This window comes from Saimiri boliviensis, chromosome 2, assembly GCF_048565385.1.
Source record: "Saimiri boliviensis isolate mSaiBol1 chromosome 2, mSaiBol1.pri, whole genome shotgun sequence".
NCBI classification, from domain to species: domain Eukaryota; kingdom Metazoa; phylum Chordata; class Mammalia; order Primates; family Cebidae; genus Saimiri; species Saimiri boliviensis.
The window spans coordinates 44,560,421-44,582,681 of NC_133450.1; the positions used below are offsets into that span (position 1 = coordinate 44,560,421).

At 42.4% G+C, this 22,261-nt stretch overlaps 2 protein-coding genes across 5 annotated transcripts; both read left to right on the top strand.

The window, feature by feature from the left end:
• Positions 1 to 68: 68 nt before the first annotated feature.
• RNASE4 (ribonuclease A family member 4) lies at positions 69 to 20,468 on the top strand. Of its 3 annotated transcripts, XM_074393178.1 has the most exons (3): positions 69 to 159; positions 5,617 to 5,701; positions 18,705 to 20,468. In XM_074393178.1, the coding sequence occupies exon 3, from the start codon at positions 18,722 to 18,724 to the stop codon at positions 19,163 to 19,165; it is 444 nt and encodes a 147-aa protein (XP_074249279.1). In that variant the 5' UTR covers positions 69 to 159; positions 5,617 to 5,701; positions 18,705 to 18,721; the 3' UTR covers positions 19,166 to 20,468. The 3 variants fall into 3 exon arrangements, with proteins under 3 accessions (XP_074249279.1, XP_010333423.1, XP_003924434.1); XM_010335121.3 differs by lacking the exon at positions 5,617 to 5,701 and having other exon boundaries at positions 70 to 159; XM_003924385.4 differs by lacking the exons at positions 69 to 159; positions 5,617 to 5,701 and adding an exon at positions 6,095 to 6,178.
• Positions 76 to 14,169, top strand: ANG (angiogenin). 2 transcript variants are annotated; one of them, XM_003924384.3, is made up of 2 exons: positions 76 to 159; positions 12,287 to 14,169. In XM_003924384.3, the coding sequence occupies exon 2, from the start codon at positions 12,305 to 12,307 to the stop codon at positions 12,743 to 12,745; it is 441 nt and encodes a 146-aa protein (XP_003924433.1). In that variant the 5' UTR covers positions 76 to 159; positions 12,287 to 12,304; the 3' UTR covers positions 12,746 to 14,169. The 2 variants fall into 2 exon arrangements, with proteins under 2 accessions (XP_003924433.1, XP_010333422.1); XM_010335120.3 differs by lacking the exon at positions 76 to 159 and adding an exon at positions 6,089 to 6,178.
• Positions 20,469 to 22,261: the final 1,793 nt, after the last annotated feature.

The window sequence follows — 22,261 nt, forward strand, 5'->3', positions numbered from 1 at the left end:
GCACGCCAACCCCACCCAGATGCAAAGCAGGTTTCCAAAGAACATCTTTGCGTTTTCTTACCAGCTTCCCAGCATCGAACTAGGGAGGAAGAAGCGGTTGAGAAACAAAACTTCTTTCCACTGTGCTGCCCGTTTCTGCCGACTTGTTCTGAGGCCGAGGTGGGTTCACCCTCCTGCTCTTCCTCCTCTTTGGTAGCTTCATCAGGGGCGTTTGGCCGGGGAGTCCCTTCCTGGTAGAGGCAGTTTGGGTCTCCCCTGGGAGGCATTTGCGGGACTGGGCTGGGAGAGGGAGGAATGGGGAGGGAGGCGAAAGTCCAGTATTTGTATGAGTTAACGACTTTACATTCCCACTCCGATTTTTACTTTGCGCAGCTGGGCAGAGATGCCGCTTCTGTTGGTTAGTAGGCTCGGAGGGGGAGCTAAGGGAGGCCCTGGGAGGCCTGCGCTTGCCACAACTAAGGAAGCTTTGCTTCTTATTCAGGTTAATCACCCGACTTTTGAAGCAGGCTTTAGTTTTTGCAAGCCTAACTAACATTGGGATTGTTGTTTTCTGTTTATTCTCCTCTGCCTCCCCACCCTTAACCCACCCTCAGCCAGTGTTGTGCAATTCTTAGAGACACTTGCCAACAGCCTCTTCTCTAAGCCTTCCTGCTGGAAGGTTGGGATCCTCCTTTTTCTCGTTCTGAGACGGCACATCAAGTAGTGCTAACAGCAGGACGTGGGTAAAGCGCAACATCTTTATTAAGGAAGGACAGTAAAAACAATTTTATCACCACTCAGGGGTCTAGGGAACTCTCAAAAGAGCCAAGACCCTCCCTCGTGAGAGTAAGAATCTTAGAATCAAGTCATAATGTAATCACCAGAAACCCAAGTGACATAATTATCTGCAGCACAGGACCACCTTCCAAGAAGCAGCCTCAGGTCTTCAGTGAGTTGAAGAGCCATTAACTAGTTTTGCAAGAGGATAGGTTTATTCCATACACTTCAAGCAATTCTTTTACTGATGACAAGCAGAGTAAAATATGTTTTGAATTTATGGTAATAGTCAATGTAGGTTTCCTTTAAATAGCAACTTTTAGTGGCACCTTGAAAGTTAGCTTTGATTTTCTAGGAAGTACTAGTATGGAATATAAAAGTTGTGTGGGCCTGGTGCAGTGGTTCACGCCTATAATCCTAGCACTTTGGGAGGCCAAGGCGGGTGGATCAGGAGGTCAGGAGTTTGAGACCAGCCTGGCCAAGATGGTGAAACCCTGTCTTTACTGAAAATACAATATTTAGATGGGCACTCTAGCCTGGGTGACAGAGCAAGACTCCTAAAAAAAAAGTTGTATGGTGCATATAAAGGTTCTAGTCCCACAAATGCTATGAGTTCCTTAAGCAATACATGTCTCTTTCTCTGTTCCTCAGTTGCCTCTTTTTTAATATGAGGGTTGGACAGACAGTCTCAGAGGTCCCCTCCCACTCTTGTTCTATGACTGCACGGAGTGGTGTGATGTTAGTAACAGGACACAAGGTACTCCAGTAATGTGTAGATGAACTATAGTTTGGCAGAGAGGATGGAAAAAACCCATTCCAGGAAAAGAGGAATGGCTTTAGCTATTGTTCAAAGCAGATAATCAGGTTATAAGCAGGCAAGAGTAAGAGGTTTGTCAAGTTGTTGTTGGAAGCATTTGCCAACGAGACTCAAATTAAAGTAGATGGATAAAAAAGTGGACCAATGCAGGCCAATGAAACCCTTCTTTAGAAGTTCTTATTTAATCTGTATTTAAGCAGATTCTCAGTAATTCTCCATAAACAGTTAGAAGAATTCCCTGAAATACTTGGGAAAGAAGGAATAAGGACAAAGAGGGAATGGGCACAAAGCCTGGAGTTGGCTAAAAAGTAAACGTTTAATTTTTGCCTTTGATGGAAATACAGGCATGTCAGCAGGACTTTGTCCCCACTCTCTTTCAATCAGTAGTGTCGTTGCTTCCTGGAGCCATGATTCTGCTTTTCACGTGGGCTTTTCCTTCTTCACCTGTGACTTCTGTTATTGAATAAGTTTATGCTTATAGACAAAAAATGTTAGAGTAATGAAGAAATTTAGAAATTATTTAGTCCATTCCTCTCATCATCTAATTTGATAATTAATCCTAAGACAGAATGAAACGTATACACTCTGTATGAAGAAGGAAAGGGAAGAGTACCCATGCATCCCATGTCTGTGTGGAGGGACATTATTGGCTTGAGGGAGGGAGAGAAAAAAAAAATCTCCGGAAAAGGGGGTAACTTTCAAGTTAAAGTGGTCTCAATTTTTTTTTTTTTTTTTTTTTTGAGATGGAGTCTCACTCTGTCACCCAAGTTGGAGTGCAGTGATGTGATCTTGGCTCACTGCAACCTCCACCTCCTGGGTTCAAGCTATTCTCCTGCCTCAGTCCTTTTCTGGTAAATCACTCAAAAGCGGGTGTTTTTGTTGACCAAGTTATCTTAGGCTGTAGGAGTTGGCTGCCGCCTCCATTCATGACTGCTGAGGCAGTTGGGTGTTGAATGAGCCTGTCAGCTCTCCTCCCTAACGAATGAGTGGCTGATAACTTTTCAGAGCTCAGCTCTTCAAAGTCTGTTTAAAAAGTGATGTGTGATTAATTTAAAATAGTTACCACTCACGGGTGCTATGTTTGCTCACAGAAGGAAACTGAGCATTTGAGTAGTCTGTCAGATGCCAGGAGGAGACCCACCCTGGGCCCCACCTACCATTGCTTTTCTTTGTTCCGGAAACACTTCGGACTTTGGCATTTGGCAAAACAACCTTTAGTGTTTACAGGTACTGGTCAGAGACAAGCTTGCTCCTTCCCAGAAGACTCCAGTACCCCTGAGGCACTGGGGACTGAGGGAAAGCAGTTTAAGGCCATTCGCTTAGTCCTCTTCTCACTGCTGACCTTTTTCTTTTTAGCTCAACATTTGCTTGGGGCTGCAGAGAGAAAGAAAGAGGACAAGGAAAAAAGTGAAGCTCAGGCAGGATGGTGCCCCAACAAAGCTGAAAAACAAGTGAAGTTCATCCCTCCCTAGTTTCCCCATGCTGCCCACTTTTCTTTCTCCTCAAATCCTCAGGGCCTTTCAGTTACCAAAACGTGTTCTTAAGGATGAGCTCTAAAGCACATGCCTAAAGATGTGTAAATGACAGACAGCTGTTGAAAGAGTTTACCCTCCTAAGGATTTTTGCCTTGGAGTGAGGACCAATACCTCAAGAATGAAAGCATATCAGTGGGATTTCATAAAACTAGCACTTTGCTGGGAATCTAGGAAGCTCTCTGCTCTGCCAGAGAATCATGATGGCCTTATTTTGTAACTACTACCAAACCCAATTATGTCTCTAAGCCTTTAAGAGAAGCCAGGAGACTTCGCATGGGCGAGGTCTCTAAAGTGAGATCAGATGGTGCATCCTGGAAACAAGGCATCACAAAAGCAGTTTGAGTGTGGGGTGTGGTGATGTGTGCTTGTAATCTCAGCTACTCTGGAGGCTGAGGCAGGAGGATCGCTTGAGCCCAGGAGTTCCAGATGAGCCCTGGCAATGTATTGAAATCTCAAAAAACAACTTTGGGATGAAGTGTTAGTCACTGTTTTAAATTCTGAGAATACAGAGTCAGTGAGATCAATTAGCAAAGGAGTGTTGGTTAATGGCCGGTTTCTCTGGTTACAGCAAGGTGAAGTCAAAGTAGATCGATCCCAGCCATGTTATGAGAACTCCAGATCAGCTCACACTCTTCTCTGAGCACTCTTGAAGTTCCCACAGGATGTAAAAGTACCTGCAAATTAGCCCCTTTAGCCTACACAGTGAAGCTGCCTTTTAACTCCCTTTCTGCTCCAGCTCCCTGTGGGAGACCTGTCCCTGCCATACAGAAGGACCAGTGCTGCTGAGAACATCTGAAGATGCCCACGTCCTCTTCCTTTCTGGGAGAGCAGATGGTTTGGCCTCGTGCTGTAGCTCTTGTGTCCAGGCTTGCCTCATCCCAAGAGGACCCTCATGTGGGGGAAAGTACTTTATTCTGCCCCTCCCCTACATCCTCCCCTGTCAACCTTGTGGTCTGTTTCTTTACACTGACTTTCTATGTGTTTTCTGAATCTTAAAGAGATTTCAGGAAGCAACCTTTTTATTTATTCCAGTTTTTATTGAAGTTTCCTCTCTTAGGACCCAGGAAGCTGCATAAGAAGGGGATGTGAATGACACACACACCGAACCCCTTTCCCAACGCTGCTCTCTGGCCTTCCTATCTTTCTCCTGCCCTTCATCATGTTTTTCCAATAGGATGAATCCTTTCCCAGGGGCATCACAGACTCTTATGCAAATAGGCTTCCCTCAGGTGGACTCACCAGCTTTTCAAACACACAACTTGACATACCTGAAACCAAGTCAATGCAGTCACCTTGGGACCCCTGCTCCAGGCTTGTCTCATTGGGGATATGTACTGGGTACAGTGAATCTGCAAGAAAGAAGTGAGCAACCCCTCCGGGAATTGGATGGGATATAGGAGGGTCATTTGGGACTCAGAGGTGGCGTTGCCTGAGCTGAGTCTGGAAAGGCGGGTCAGTTTTCTCCTTGCATATGAAGGGTTCAAAGTCTGACTCTACCATTCATCTGTTATTTGATCTTGGAGTTTCCTCATGAGCAGAACATATTTACATAATGCCTGGCTCACACAGTCCTGGTGCTAAAGGTAGTTATGTATGTGAGAGCTTCACAAAATGAAAGATCACACTGAATATTATAATTATTGTGATTTCAAGAGCATTTGTCTTACGGGCAGGCAGGCTGTCTTTTCTTGACAGCTTCTCAAGAGCAACCAGACTGAATACTTGGAGGTAGGTGGATGACAACAGAGGATTGAGGATTTTTAAAAAGGTAACACCGTCCTAGATCCGACACCACAGCGGGTGAACGCTGGGGGTCTGTGAAACAGTTGGTATCCTGCCGTTGTCTGATATCGGGAACTATAAGATTTATAAAGTGATCCTGGTGACCTTTGGCCCACTGTTTTACGCAAGCAATGGATCTACAGCCCTGCTGTGATGGTGGAGATAAGCCGTTTTGTAATTACAAGGATCAGAAGATTGAATGTTCAGGGTTAGTCTCTTGCGGACAGGTAAAGATGGAAGAAGCAGCCCAGGAAACATGGCAAGCCTACTTCGGGGGGTTTGAAGCTCAGCGGTTGAGTGGGTACAACCTCAACCACAGGCAGTGTACTAATAGCCGTCACACGACCTTCTCTAGAAGTGCTTTCCTGGCTCTTTAAAATCGATGGAATAACCTGCTTAGCATCCTTTCATGAAACCAAATGATGTGATATGATAAACGATAAATAGAAAGCACAGTGGAAAAGTATCCTACTGGAAGACCATATCTTACTCTGTGACATCTTCCAAAGCAGTTCTTGGAGTTGGCCCAAGAAGATCAGAGATACATTTTTTTTTTTTTTCCTGAGACAGAGTCTTGCTCTGTCACCAGGCTGGAGTGCAGTGGCATGATCTTGATTCACTGCAAACTCCACCTCCCGGGTTCAAGTGATTCTCCTGCCTCAGCTTCCTGAGTAGCTGGGACTACAGGTATGCACCACCATGCCCAGTTAATTTTTGTGTTTTCAGCAGAGACGGGGTTTCACCATGTTGGCCAGGATGGTCTTGATCTCTTGACCTTGTGATCCACCCACCTCAGCCTCCATAAGTACCTGTAAGTACTGGGATTTACAGGTGTCTGCCACTGCACCTGGCCAGAGATGCTATATTATTAATCCAGACTATTACATGTGAATAGTGAAACCTCAGTCCTGCCATAGACAAGAGTAAGCACCACAGACAGCAGAAAAAGGCAACTTTTCAACAGAAGGCCATGTTTCTCAAACTTTTCCTTCCAGACAAATCTCTAGTCCATTCAGATTGGTTAATATCTAACCCAATCATGCCCAGGGAAAAGGTGAATGACCCTTTTCATTTGTTCAAGGGCAGTGTCCTGAGTTTTCATGTCCCTGCTAGGATTGGGAGTCCTTAGCTTTATTCTCTCCACCCCCTTATTATGAACACTATATAATCAGAACCTGGAGAGGCCTCCAGGTTCACACAGCTGGAACCCATCTCAAGGAACAAACAGCTGGAACCCATCTCCCATTGAAGGGAAACTGCCAGATTTTCATCAGATTCTTCCTCCTGGGTAATCTATTGTTCTATTTGTTTTATGTATTATTTCTAGTCGTCCATCCATTTCAGTGAAACCATTTTCCTCCCTTTAAAGCCTCTGGGCTCAAGCTCATGAATTAAAAAGAAAATGGATCAGATTCTAAAGTTTCCTTTGGGATGGTCAGTATGTGGATAACGGGAAATTAGTGAGACAGGCAGCAAGTGGAAGTTTAGGGGGGATTTCTAAATTGTGATAAAATCCACAAAGGTCTGGGGGAGCCATTTGCCAAAGGGCATCTGGAGTCCTCCCCCATCCTCTGTCCTTCACCCCTGCTACAGTCATTATATGTGTGGCTTGACAAGGACAGAAACAGAAAGTGTGTTTTTAGCACTGTTTCCTTCTAACACTCCTGCTGATTTCTTTTCTCAGAAAAGTTTTGGATCCTTTTTTTTTTTTGAGACAGAGTCTTGCTGTGTTGCCGAGCTGGAGTGCAGTGGCACCATCTTGGCTCACTGCAATCTCCGCCTCCTGGGTTCAAGCGACTGCTCTGCCTCAGCCTCCTGAGTAGCTGGGATTACAGGCACATGCCACCACGCCCAGTTAATTTTTTGTATTTTAGTAGAGATGGGGTTTCACACCATGTTGGCCAGGATGGTCTTGATCTCCTGACCTTGTGATTCACCTGCCTTGACCTCCCAAAGTGCTGGTATTAAAGGCCTGAGCCACTGTGTCTGGCTTGGATGCTCTTTGAAAACAAAGTGGAACATGTCCCAAGATCAAAAGAAGGCTCAATGGCAGGTTGAAGGGAAGAAAGAAGGAAAAGTGATAAAAGGATGAATATGCCTTTGGTGTTAGGCTCTCACTTTGGGAGATTTTTCCCTGGGTTATATAAAAGCGTGAAGCCACATTTATTAAAATGATAACCATAGTTACTCATCATAAACTATCAAGTTAACTCCCTGGTGTGTAAAATTTGATGAATCTCTTGAATACTGGACCTTGCCTGTGGGGAGTGGGAGATAATATTAATTCTTGTGAAAACTAGCAGATTAGTTTGAGACAGAAGATAAAGTTACTCTAAAGAACAGTTGGGGCCAGGCACAATGGTTCATGCCTGTAATCCCAGACTTCTTTTGACCTCAGGATGTGTTTCCACTTTGGGAGGCTGAGGCAGGTAGATGACCTGAGGTCAGGAGTTCGAGACCAGCCTGGCCAACATGGTGAAACCCCATCTCTACCAAAAATACAAAAATTAGCAGAGTGTGGTGGTGGGCACCCGTAATCCCAGCTACTCGGGAGGTTGAAGCAGGAGAATTGCCTTAACCTGGGAGGCAGAGGTTACAGTGAGCCAAGATTGCACCACTGCACTTCAGCCTGGGCAACAGAACAAGAAAACTCCATCTCTCAAAAACAAAACAAAAACCAGCTGGGACTAATTCCACTGACAAAAAGCTGAGCTGACTGACAGTTACATGTTTGGGCATGGAAGGATACCAAAGGTATCTAAAAGGATATGCCTAGAAGGATATTTCTAGAGGACTCTGTACCCTTGGCTTAGGCAGGTTCACATTTACACCACAAATAATCTGTCTCTTACTGGCTTTCTCCCAATTCCATTTTACCTTGCTTTTGAGAAAGTTAGAATTGAATATATTGAGAAAGTTTTGAGTGAGGGAGCAGATGTTAGATATTGGTGGTTTTGGTGTATGCTTGCTGGGATTTGGTTCCTGGATGTCTTAGGAAATCAAGATTACAGTAAGCCCGAGCAAAACTTAATTGACTTGTTGCAAAATGAATGTGCATATTCTGCAAATCAGAAGTAAAGATACTCTTTTACCTCTGCAGACTGGAACGTGCGAGCTTTCATACTCAAAAAGCAAGTGGCTTTTTAGGAGGCAAAGCCCCTGTGATGTCCAGCAACTTATTTAGAGGTGTTATGTGAGCTTGGCTTACACATTGAGCCTTATGAGATGATGCATCTTAGTGAGATTGGGCTACAGGTCATCCTGTCATCTACTTGTTCCAGTTGGTGCCTTGTGCTCCCAACAAAACTTATACAAAACTTGTCTCTGTAACTGAGAGTCACTGGACCTTTACTATTGAAACTAGCAGGGCCTCTATTATTCTTAATGAGAACCATGAAACTTCAGATTTTTAAAGCTAGCAACTCTCTTATTTTTTTGATGAACAAACCTAGGCCTGGAGAGAAAAATGGAATCAGTTATTTAAAAAATATTATTGAGGAGTTATTGTGAAGCAAGCATGTTGACTCAAGGTGAATAATATGAGTTCTGTAGAATATACACCCCTAAGAAACACTAACAAGTGAATAATCTGTTGTTTGCCCAGCGTCACATGGGTAGTGGCATGTTTGGAAATGGCACCGTGAAACCTGACAACAGGTCGGTCTTTATTTTGTGATATCCTTACGGGTAGATCCTGAGTTTTGTGGCTTTTGCTTTAGCACTTATATCTAGTAAGGTGTTCTTGGTCTTAATATCTGTCGCAGAGAGTTTGGATGGAGATTCTAAACAGGCTCACCGGCTCATACTCCCTTCTGTGAACAGCAGTATCCCCACAACTTGTACAGCATTGGCACCTCCTGCAAGTACTGTCTGCCCTGGAGAAGACATTAGTAACATTCCTATCCACCACTGCCACCTAATGACTCTTTTAGGTAATGGCAGCCCTGGTTCTGCTTCCTGATTTTTGAATTCTGGGATTCTGTCACCAGACAGAAGGATATTGAGTATGTAAGGGAGACCTTTAACATTAGAAGTCAGTATTTGTTTATTACAGAGCAAGAGGTTTAGTTGATTACCAATTAATAAAACTTTGATGTGATCTTCCAAAAAACTAGAAACAGGAAACACACGCAGGAGACTGAAAAGCATGATGTAAATGTGAAGAACGTGGCAAATGGGTGGCATGGCAGCCCAGTAGCTGTATTTAGAGCAGCTGCATTAATGAATACTTGTTACACCTTTAGGGCTGGCTCTCCATTCTGCAATCATATACCACTTTCTTGATAAACTCCCAAGAACACAATTTCACCATGGAATTTCAGACTTTTAGACGTAGCAACTCTCTCAAGTATAGACAAATGTCAATGCAGACAAATTTGATACACTGCTGAAGAATTCCAAATTATATGCTAAGGAATTTTTTCATTCCACAATACTGAAGTAAATAGCAGCTGGAAATGTTTCCATTAAGTTTATAGATTATCATTTGTAATGGAATCAATACCAAATGCGAATTAGAAAGAGAGCCGACTTTGCTCACCCAGTCACATGTCTTCCCATGTAACCACAGAACACTGGAGTCCCGTGTCTTTCTAGATCCATGGTCATGCTCTCAGAAGGAACTAGCCACACCACAGGCCTAGTGCTAGGACTTTTTAAGTTCAGATTCCCTTCTGTGAACAGCAATATCTCCACGACTTGTATAACATTGGCACTTCCTGCTAGGGCTACAGAACTATTTGATATGAAGATGTTCATTGACTTACACACAAGAGAAGCCCAAAATAAAAAGTTAACAATTAATTTAATGTCTATGAAATGTACCATTTATTTTTACATTAGGGGTCATAAGAATTGTATTACATTCTTAAATGTAATTTAATGTAATTATGTAATTAAATGTAATTTCCTCCCTTTGTGAGAAATTCTCAGTATGTGTGATGACTACCAAGAAATCATGGCCAATCACAAAGTCAGTGAGTTACTCAGAAACAATTTAAAAAGAAAAATTCTAAAAATCAGGTAAAATTTTACAGTGAAAAGTTATTTTTATTGTCAAATGTATAGGGATATTCACATATATTAGACATAATGTGGATTAGATCTGTAGTGGTTTTTAAAGGCTCTGAATGGTCTTTAAAATTTTGTTCAGCTGGGTACAGCAGCTCATGCCTGTAATCCCAGCATGGGAGGCCCAGGCCGGTAGATCATGAGGTCAGGAGTTCGAAACCAACCTGACCAACATGGTGAAACCCCGTCTCTACCCCAAATACAAAAATTAGCCAGGTGTGGTGGTGCATACCTGTAATCCCAGCTACTCAGGAGTCTGAGGCAGGAGAATCACTTGAACCCAGGAAGCAGAGGTTGCAGTGAGCCTAGATCACATCACTGTTCTCCAGCCTGGGCTACAGAGACTCTATCTCAAAAAAAAAAAAAAAAAATGTCCAAAGAATTAAAAATATATGCAGATGTAGTTGCAAAAAAATGCAGATGTAGTTGCAAAAAAAAACCCTATATATATATATATATATATATATATAGTCAGAAACTGCTTGTCACAAATACCAGGTACCTTTCAATTCTCTAATCTTGAAATTTCATAAGCAATAGAATATTTAAAGTTCATAAGAAATTTGCTTTCTGTTTTGTTATAATTCATATTTGTTTAGTTCTATTTTCAGTGATCAGTCATTGAGTTAAAATTATGCTCCATGAAGAAGCATTGTATTTACCTAAAGATGTGTTTGATGCACCATTCCTGGGTTGTGTGTGTTCTACAGTTTGAGACTGACAGCTCTTGAGAGGTGATGACAGGAATCCTCTTTTTCTCATTCTTCTTTTGAAAAGATGTTAAGAAATCATTAGAGCAAATTTTAAGGCCGTTGAGTTGATGAAAAAGTCTAAGGCATTTTTTTTAATCACATGGTGGCAGCATTTGCCTGTTGTGTAACAGCGTAAGTACAAATGTAGGAGAAACTAGAAAATATTCTCTAGAATAATCTCAGTTGCTTCCAATGCGAGAAGCTCCTAAGAATAAGCATGAATTCCTCTTTCTTCTCTGTAAGAGTTGATTCCAGACCGGGCACAGTGGCTGACACCTGTAATCCCAGCACTTTGGGAGGCCAAGGCAGGCGGGTCACAAGGTCAGGAGTTCAAGACCAGCCTGGCCAACATGGTGAAACTCTGCCTCTACTTCAAAAAAGTAAAAAATTAGCCAGGCATGATGGTGTGTGCCTGTAATCCCAGCTACTTGGGAGGCTGAGGCAGGAGAATTGCTTGAACCTGGGAGGTGGAGGTTGCAGTTAGCCGAGATAGCACCACTGCACTACAGCCTGGGTGATAGACCCAGACCCATCTCAAAAAAAAAAAAGAGTTGATCCAGACCCATCTTCCAAACATTGTGTGTCTTCTTCTATGCTCCTCCCTCTTCTTTCTAAATAGTACATAAGAAATTTACCTTTGGCCATGAACCACCTACTTCTTGGGGAAGTAGATCTGCTTCCTTTCAACTCAGGATAAAACTGCTTTCAACTGCTTTCTTTGCATTAGCTGACTAATTAACGAGAATCATGTTGTAAACAATTCTGTGGTTGACCCTTCCTTGGGCTCAGGGTTCCCTAAAACAGGGGTCCCCAAATTCCGATCTGTGGCCTGTCCGCCTGAGCTCCGCCTCCTGTCAGATCAACAGGCAGCATTAGATTCTCATAGGAGCTGGAAGCTTATTGTGAACTGCACATGTGAGGGATCTAGACTGTGCATTCTTTAAGAGAATCTAATGCCTGATCATGTGAGCTAGAGCAATTTCATCCTGAAACCATCTCCCACCCTTCCATGGAAATACTATCTTCCATGAAAATGGTCCCTGGTGCCAAAAATGTTGGGGACCACTCCCTTAAAATTCTCTCTTCCTAGCTCTTACCTCCTGTGTTACATCTCATCTCAATACATTGAAGCCCCCATCCTTTCCCTATGGCTGCCTCATTTCCTGTTAGGGAGGCATTTGGTGTGTCTTAATGGTCATTGTGTCTCAGGACCTAGCACAGTCCTTGATACCAGTAGAGACTTATGTAAGGTTTGTTATTCAATTAATTAATAAATGAATTAAGGAGAGAGTAGATTTTGTAATGTCATGACTGATAGAGAAATACTCAGTGATTCTAAAGGATAGGAAAGAATGGTCGGAGCTAGAGGCTGTGCTCAGGACACTATTAAATTTCCAGAGGAATGGATTGACAAGAGGTGTGAGGTTAATGAGGAAGGGAAAAGAAAAGATATAATTTGGTGGCAGCAAAGATCTGATTCATGATGCCATGTCAGAGAGCAAAGCTCCTGATCCTTTAGCCTAATTTGGCAATGCTGTTCTTGCCCCTACTACGTCTCCTTTTGCCCTTGGCAGGAGCCTGTGTTGGAAGAGATGGTGATGGGCCCGCACCTTTTGTTGTTGGTCTTCATTCTGGGTCTGGGTCTGACCCCACCGACTCTGGCTCAAAATGACAGCAGGTACATCAAGTTCCTGGACCAGCACTATGATCCCAAAACAAAGAACGGGAATGACAAATACTGTGAAAAAATGATGAGGTTAAGGAACATGATCTCACCCTGCAAAGAAATCAACACCTTTATTCATGGCAACAAGGCCAGCATCAAGGCCATCTGTGGAAATCAGAATGGACAGCCTTACAACGGAAACCAAAGAATAAGCACGTCTGCTTTCCAGGTCACCATTTGCAGGCATATAGGAGGGTCCCCCCGGCCTCCATGCCGGTACCGAGCCACAGCAGGGTTCAGAAACATTGTTATTGCCTGTGAAAATGGCTTACCTGTCCACTTAGATGAGTCCATTTTCCGTCCGTAACCAATGGGCCACTGGTCCAGTGCTGGCTCTACTGTCCTTGCCTGACATTTCTCCTCTGCACCCCATAACAGTGGTGGCAACATTCATTGCCAAGGGCCCAAAGAAAGAGCCACCTTGACCTTTTGTTTTCTGTTTGACAACATGTTTAATAAATAAAAATGTCTCTGAAATCAATAAGAATCAGAGTCTTCTCACTGATTCTGGGCGTATTGATCTTTCCCCCATTTTCTCTTCTTGGTTGCGCCCTGCGAGGACTGCATAGAATAGAAATGCCTTTTTCTTTCTTTCTTTTTTTTTTTTTTTTTGAGATGGAGTCTCACTCTGTCGCCAGGCTGGAGTGCAATGGCACAATCTCAGCTCACCGCAGCCTCCACCTCCTGTGTTCAAGTGATTCTCCTGCCTCAGCCTCCTGAGTGGCTGGGATTACAGGTATGCACTGCCACACCTGGTTAATTTTTGTATTTTTTACTAGAGACAATATTTCACTATGTTGGCCAGGCTGGTCTTGAACTCCTGGCCTGAGGTGATCTACCCACCTTGACTTGTCAAAGTGCTGGGATTGCAAGCTTGAGCCACCATACCTGGCCACCTTTTTCCTTATTAGTCAGTTTTTTACAAGTCATTAGGGAGGTAGACTTTACCTCTCTGTGAGGGAAAGAATGGTAAATTGATCTACAGAGAGAGATGAAAAAAATCCAGGGCTCATAGCCACTAAGCAGAATTTTCAAGAGAGGCAAATTGTTTTTTTCTGTCAAATAGTAAACTAATATTACTTCTACAAATATGAGACCTTCAGGAGGAGTTTCTAAGGACCAAGTACCTACATAGCAACAGATTATTATACTTTCTCTCTCTCTCTCTCTCTCTCTCTCTCACACACACACACACACACACACACACACGCACACACACGTAATCCAGCATAAGTACCAAAATTCATTCAGGGTAGCAAGAGATAATTTCAATGTTTGAATGGAATGCTTCAGGGATATTCTCTTTTCATGGTTATTTTATATAAATTTCAAAAACCAATTACATTATTTTATCTGTAATCTTTTACTTTATCAACTAATGTCAGGCAAGTGTGATGTTTTGGGGAAGTTATGAAAAGATTCTGGCTGGGCACAGTGGCTCATACCTGTAATCCCAGCACTTTGGGAGGCCGAGTTGGGCAGATTACCTAAGGTCAGAAGTTCGAGACCAGCCTGGCTAACATGGTGAAACCCTGTCTCTACTAAAAATACAAAAATTAGCCGGTGTGATGGCAAGCACCTGTAATCCCAGCTACTCAGGAGGCTGAGGCAGGAGAATTGCTGGAACCCAGGAGGTAGAGGATTCAATAAGCCAAGATCACACCATTGCACTTCAGCCTGGGGGACAAGAGCAAGACTTCATATCAAAAAAAAAAAAAAGAAGAAGAAGAAGAGATGGAGACTATCATGGCCAGCATAATGAAACCCCATCTCTACTAACAATACAAAAATTAGCTGGACGTGGTGGTGTGTGCCTGTAGTCTCAGCTACTCAGGAGGCTGAGGCAGGAGAATCACTTGAACCTGGGGGTCAAAGGTTGCAGTGAGCCGAGATCACTCCATTGCACTCCAGCCTGGTGACAGACGGAAATTTCATCTCAAAAAAACGATTCCAAGTTTACCCCTTATTCTCCTTCAAGATTTATTTTTAAGTAAATACAACTTAATACTCTCATTGTAAAATACACTGTTCAATCAGTGGTTAGCTTCCTGTTACCTAATTTCTGTCAATAAGTGCCTGGATATTTTATTTAGAAAGTGGTTGCCAATAAATTAGTTATAAATCAGCAGTTTCACTGCCTTGTGAACACATAATTATTGTGATCTCATTATTCCCTGTGGTGGCCTCTCCTGCTCCCAATATTGCCCTACAGTGGGCCAAAAGCCCTGGCTCCCCAGTACTCAGGTTATAGAGCATGGTCCAGGTACCACCTCGGAGAGCCCAGCCTCACTGCAGATATTTACATTTAGAAATGGGTTTGAGAAGTAGCTTGCTTGTGTGTGCTCAGCACAGGGATCTCTCCTCTTTGGGTTAGTCTATTTCAAAATGGAAAACACTGTCATTTCCTAAGAAAATAGAAAAAAGTATTCCAAACCTCTCTTACTAGAAAATTTGCCATATTACAAAATCTCAAAAGCCTCTCAGAAAATGAGAAAGTCACAGTTTTTTTATTTTTATCTTTTTTTTAGAGCCACCCAATGTGGGACTCTTGCTCAGCCTGGGGTAGCGAAAGTCACAGTTTTTGGCGAACTGTGTGGGCCCTTTTCTCAAATTCTCCATCCAGTACTAGCTCCTTGAGGCGAGACGATGTTACTCAAGATCATTGCCCCCACTCAAGGCCTTCACATGGCAAGTCAAAGGCATGGACCATTATCATACTGATCACAGCATAAGCTGTGAAAACTCACATCTCCAAACATCTGCCTGGAGCATTGTCACTGCATAGTCTGCTCTGGTGTTAAAGGAAATGGCTGCTTCACAGGAAATCACATGGCAGTGGGATGGGGGTGTTTCCTGACCTGCTGATGGTCCTGGCAGCTGGGTAAGCATTCCTAGTCCCTTTTGGTCTGGGCCTCTTGTTCTATCACAACCACAAGCTGTTTAAAATAAAATATCAAGCCGGGCGCAGTGGCTCAAGCCTGTAATCCCAGCACTTTGGGAGGCTGAGGAGGGTGGATCACGAGGTCAAGAGATCGAGACCATCCTGGTCAACATGGTGAAACCCCGTCTCTACTAAAAATACAAAAAAATTAGCTGGGCATGGTGGCGAGTGCCTGTAATCCCAGCTACTCAGGAGGCTGAGGCAGGAGAATTGCCTGAACCCGGGAGGCGGAGGTTGCGGTGAGCCGAGATCGCAACATTGCACTCCAGCCTGGGTAACAAGAGCGAAACTCCGTCTCAAAAATAAAAATAAAAATAAAAATAAAAATAAAAATAAATAAATAAATAAAATAAAATAAAATATCAAGTCACAGGCAGGTCATTTTATCGTAAGTAAATCGTGAAGAATTGGAAGTCCTGGTCAGCTGTGATTGTTGGCTTTGCAAGGAAAGAAAAGGAGAACTCCAAAATGCCAAGTCCTTTGAAGGATAGTGACATACAAGGAAGAAAATTCTATGCAATTTGGAGAGGAAAAAATTCTCTAGGGATCTAGTGGCTGAGATATTTTATAGTTTAAAAACAGACTTCCAATTTGTTGGGAATACAGCTAGCTCTATGAAATAAAAAGGGGTCAATAATATATGCAACTCAGTGTAGCCATTCATTATTTTATCCAGATTGACAGAAGCAGAGGGAACCAAGAAAAATGGAAATAGTAATAAATTAATACAGTAATTGCCAACATTTGCTGAGCATTTAGCATGTGCTAGGCCTTCTTTTTATAGGCACTTTACATTGACTTTCCCATTTTTTCTTCATAACATCCCTAAGAGGTAGGTATTATATGTCATTTTACTTATGAGGAAATATGCTGAGAAAGGTTAAGCAATTTTCTCATGGTCACAGCCTCAATGTTTTAGACCACAATGTCAAAAGATGTTCTTATTGTGAGTCAGGGTGGTGCAGTGGAGAAAGCGTTTGGGGAAAATCCTGATCCAAAAGTATGTGTTGGGATGATGTGGAGATGATTCAATTTTCTCTTGTAGCTAGAGCTTTGCCATGAACCTCTTGGTGTCTACATTGGCCTGCTGTCCTCAAATGTTTTCTATGTCCTGTTTACTTGGTTAGTGTAGAAAAGCTGATGTCTTGGGTTTGCTCTTGCATGAATAGGTAAGGTTTTCTCTGTAGCCAGTTATCTTGCTAAACCATATTCTTGGTCACAAAGAATCAGGATAAGAGAAAGTAGATAAAACCATATAAACTGGAAGTGCCAATGGAAAAATAACCCAAAGTATATTGATCTGCTGAAGCTATAATCCAAGTACTAAGTATACCTTCAGAAGTTGCATGCATTGTTCTTGAGGCAAAGAGGAAATCAGTCAAACATCTGCCCTTCCTCCCACAACCTCTTTACTTCTCTCTCTTCCTAACACCATATCTCACATCTACAGCTGTAGGCACACGAATATGACATAGAGCTTTATATCTCTCTGGGCAAAGGTAAAAGGTGGCTGTGGATATAGGAGGTGACATTTAAAAGAACAATAGCCATGTTTGATACTGTTTTCATTATCAGTAATCAAAAGATAGGCTTTCAGTAGAACAAGATAAAGTACAGGTCCCTTGGAAGCCATTTCAGTCATTCACACAATGCAATCCACCATTATAAAGCAGAATTTGAAATCAAAAGACAATAGTACCCGTATACATCAAACTAGGAGTTCAGCTGGGCCCAGTCCTTGGACTGCACACGTAGAGTTGGGCTGCCTGACTCTCAAAACATTGCCCTTGCTAATTTGGGTTGCTCACTTCCTGTTGAATCAGGGATGATTTTTCTGCGCCTTAGTGAATCAACCCTGCTTTGCTCCAAGAGTCCAGCAGATTCACAATTCATGTCAGTTCCAGGAGTGACAGCCAGATGGCAGCATTTGGCTAATCGGTTGGTGAGTGATTTCGCCTCTAATCTTGATTATACTCTGCTGCTGAGAAACAGCGATGCTGAACATAAATGTCTTAGACATCCTGCATATTTGGGGCATGGAATGAGTGAGCCAGTAGAGGATAGTCTACACAAGGTGTAGACTAAGATAGGCCTGGATTCCTTTCTTTAATCTTTTAGTGAAAGCAATGAATGTTCTGAAACTGTATAACAATACTGTTTTTGTTGCTGCTCTGGATTTTTTTTAATGCTATAAAATATAGGCTTATTTTTCATTGCCAAGAGATGACAACACAGTGAGGCTGCAACCGGAGAAAACAGACAGCTGCCGACAATACTGAGAAGACAGGAGGAACATCAGGAATAGATGCAAGACAAAGCAGTGTATCTCCTGGCCTGGAGGATTTATGTTACACATAGAAACAGCAAGGAGAAGATACAATCCAAGTTTTCTTTGGAGGATACTGTGCTGTTTAAGTTTATTTTTAAAATCTTTATTAGCTTTTCTTATTAGTCAATTTCATAAGCCTGGGAAACACTTTTACTCTATCCATTTAATTGTATTTGTTTATTAGCTCACTCATTTCATTTATTAGTTCATTCAAACAGTAGCTATTTTCAACTGTCTTCTAAGTACTATAACTGGGTACTCTTTTTTTTTTCTTTTAAATAGAATTAAAAGGAATTCCAAAAGAACCTGATTTTACATTAGAATTAGAATAACACATTTTAGATTAATGTATTACATATATTATTCTAGAATTATACTAATAGATTTTAAATCACATTAGAATAGTCATATGATAAAAAAAGAAAAATAATAAAATTAACAAAAAAGAATAAGAATAGTCATATGAGAGGAAAGGCAAACCCTAAATGTTCCTCTATCCTCTTCCTCCACCTAGATTCCCAGATGTAAGGTATTAAAAGTAGTTTATAAACTTTCTTTGACATATCCTGATTCTATCCAAACTGTTGGGAATTGGAGCCTCCCAGGAACCAAACACTCCCCAAAGATCATACACCTGCAGAATTCCCCCAAGAGACACACAGCTACAGTTTCATGTAGGTTCACCTTTTCTCTCTTTTTATACTCTGACTGTACAAGCCTGGCAGCCACCCAGTCAGTCCCTGCCCTGTGTCATTATACTGCCTATAGCAACTTCTCTCTGTCAAAGAGAAAGGTCTTGCTTTTGGAAGAGATCATGTTTGCAAACTCTTGGGGAAGCAGGGATGGGAAAGGTAGCAGAGATGAGTGGGAAGATGGTCCATACAAGAAGGAGGAAAGGGGAGACCATGAAGTCAAGATGTCAGCTTGCTATTCTCAACACCTCTTTCCAGTGCCCAGTTCTTACCTTATTTCTCCTGCCTTTGCTTTCCTTTCTAGGCACCTCTAAGGTACTGATGGCTCTGCAGAGGACCCATTCATTGCTTCTGCTTCTGCTACTGACCCTGGTGGGGCTGGGGCTGGTCCAGCCCTCCTATGGTCAGGATCGCATGTACCAGCGATTCCTGCGGCAACACGTGCACCCTGAGGAGACAGGTGGCAATGATGGCTACTGCAACTTGATGATGCAAAGACGGAAGATGACTTCGAATCATTGCAAGCGCTTCAACACCTTCATCCATGAAGATATCTGGAACATTCGTAGTATCTGCAGCACTGCCAATATCCAATGCAAGAATGGCAGGATGAACTGCCATGAGGGTGTAGTGAAGGTCACAGATTGCAGAGAGACAGGAAGTTCCAGGGTACCCAACTGCAGATATCGAGCCACGGCCAGCACTAGACGTGTTGTCATTGCCTGTGAGGGTAACCCAGGGGTGCCTGTGCACTTTGACAGTTAGATGCCACCCTGTAAGGATTATCGCCAGTGGTTGGCCTTACACTTATTCCTTGAATCGCTGTTAGTAATGCATTTGAGCTGGCCCAGGTTCTGTCTCCACAGCTCATTTCTTATTCTTTTTCTCTATATAACTCATTCTATTAAATACATTGCATCAAAGAGAAATGGAGACATAAACCTATAATGAATGAGGCTGGGCTTTTCTGTAATAAATTTCCTTTTATAATACTGGTCAGTATAAAAAAACTTCCTTTTATAATACTGGTCAGCTTAGCTCTCTTATATCCTTTCCTCTGGAATTTAGTTATTGTGTGTATTTATGTAGTATTTCAAACATTTCAAAATGCTTTCATCTATATTATCACATTTTAATACCACAGCACTTAAAATGGTATCATTACATATAGAAGCTCAAAGTTAAGGGATTTGCCGAAGACTATAAAGTTAATGAAATAATTGAGACAAAAATCCAGTTTAGCTGGACACCAATCCAGGGCTTTTTCTGTTAGGGACAAGCTGCCCCAGAAAATCCCCTTAGCTGACTGCCCCCCTCCCCAGGTTGCTCTGCAGCTGCATTCCTAAACTCTTATCTAGGCACTGCAGCAAGGCTACCAGACAGGCTACAATGAGCACAGCCTGCTTTCAGCCATCTGGGCAGCTCGGGGGAGGTCATAAGATACAAACTTTTATTACACATACTTGTAAATTCCTGTTTTACACATACCTGTAAAATCCTGGGGTTTTTTTAAACTGCTGCCACAAAAGTCACAGGGTGATGTATTTTGTAAGTCTGTCACAAGCTGATAAACTATCTTTGTGCTTGTTACAAGCTGATAGATTATCTCGGTCCAAAGACTCCCTTAAGCCCCTCTTATCCCATATAGACCCCTCGTTTTGTAAGCTTGGGGCTGCCTCCTCTGATTGTTGCCCCACAGGTCAATAAACTTGCTTGTCTGACCTTGGGTCTACTTGTCCTTTCTGTTGGCTGACCTTACATTTTCTGCTTCATCACAAGGAATGTTTTGAAAGTGTCTGCTTTTTGTTATCCTTAAAATTCACCTGTCGGGGGAAGCATTAAAAATCTGGAAATGTATGCCAGCAAAATGCGAACTCTGTATTTTTTGACATTGCTGTTATGTTTGGGTCTAACAAGATTAAGAAGGTGATATTGGGAATTTTCCCAACCTTGGAATCACACTAGTAAGTCAAGGTATTAAAAAATGTACTAGATCATTAAGACTCATGTGCTCTTACTGACTGAAAGATTGTTTATGTTTTCCTTGTAATAAAGGACTTAAACTGCAGGTTCCTGAGAAGACTGTGCTATGATATTATTTCCTTTTCTCCAATTTTTTAATTCTCTAGTTTATAAACATGCATGTACCTTAATAACCTCATAAACTCTGGTCAAAGACTAATGGCCATCATATCTGTGACCACAACACAGAAGATTTGTCTTAATTTCTCCAGAGAGAATGATTCATCTCAAAGGCAATTCTCGCAGCCCTTCCTTCTCCCTTTGAATGTTTAGAAGGAAATTAGGGAGCAAAGATATATGAAGATGCTAGCTGCTTAAGAATGGAAGTGTGTGTGTGTGTGTGTGTGTGTGTGTGTGTGTGTGCATGTGTAAGGACAAAACTGAAAACATTAGAATTACAACAGATACAGAAAAAATCTTATCTGAACTTCTCTCACCTGACTATAGTAGAGCCTCCCAGAAATGCCCCTACCATTAGCTCCCTCCAAAGGAGTCCTTATGTAACTGTAATAGGTCTTTTGCCTGATGTGCATAGCATATCATTATGCCAAGAGACCAGGTTGCAGCAGAGGAAGAGGTTTAATTGCAGGGCTGTCAAACCAAAAGATGGAAGGACACCTCAAATCCATTTCCCCAAAGAGTTTGAGGTTAAAGATTTTAAGGGCTTTGGAGTGGGTGGAAGTGAAGTCATGGGACAAGAAGATGAAAAAATAGTATTCTCATGCTGATGCGGTTAATCTGTGGGGCTCTTTTTTGTTTTGTTTTGTTTTGAGACAGAGTCTCACTCTGTTACCCAGGCTGGAGTGCAGTGGTGTAATCTCGGCTGGCTGCAAATGCCGCCTCCCAAGTTCAAACGATTCTCCTGCCTCAGGCTCCCTAGTAGCTGGGACTACAGGTGCGCCACCATGCCCAGCTAATTTTTTGTTTTTTGTAGAGGCGGGGTTTCGCCATGTTGATCAGGCTGGTCTTGAACTCCTGACCTCAGGTGATCTGTCCGCCTTGGCCTCCCAAAGTGCTGGGATTACAGGCCACCGTGCCCGGCTAATCTGTGGGGCTGTTTAAACTGAGTGGTATCAGCTGTTCTGCTGGAATTCAGAATCTGCATAAAGCCTTATGATTCAAATGTCAGAGATCTGCTCTATGGGAACCATGAGAATGCAAATAGTCAGTATCTGGTGTTCGTGACTTTTGGTTACAAGGAAGTGGGTCAAAGTGTAGCTTGATTAATGCTTACTTATAACTGTATTTCTGTCCAAGACTCTTGTTAACCCTGTGAGGACAGCTTCACCCAGACAGGAGATATTCCGAGAAAATTGTGTAAAGCTTTATCCAAAGCTTCCATTTGTCTTTCTCAAAAGTCATTTGTTTTCCTATAGAAGCCATTTCTCCCTCCTTTTCACCTATGAGTTGATAAGTAAACTTTTATCTCTAGCTCTTCATCAAGCCTCTTCATCTGAATGCCTCCACAGGTTATGAATACAGCTTGTTTACTTTCCTCCTGTTAACCTGTCTATAGTTAATTCACAAGCTCCCACCCCCTGAACCAAAGTTGGTAGAGGGAAAGTTTTCCCTCCTAATAGCATATCTGTGTAGGTATACTTAGAGTGAGAAAGAAGGATGAGAAGAGAATTCTGTCCTTGTCACCATCCAGGTAGTCATGGGAGTTGGTACCTGTGGTATGATATAAAATAAATTTGAACTTTGTTCCTGGTTCCTGCCACAGAGCTCCTAAAACCCTTGAAATTTCCTAAGTGATAGTATAACCAAATTAAGGGTCAGCTGCTCATTGCCCAAAAGTAAGACTTTCGAGACAAGCGTTTGTGGAAGGAAAAGCAGGTT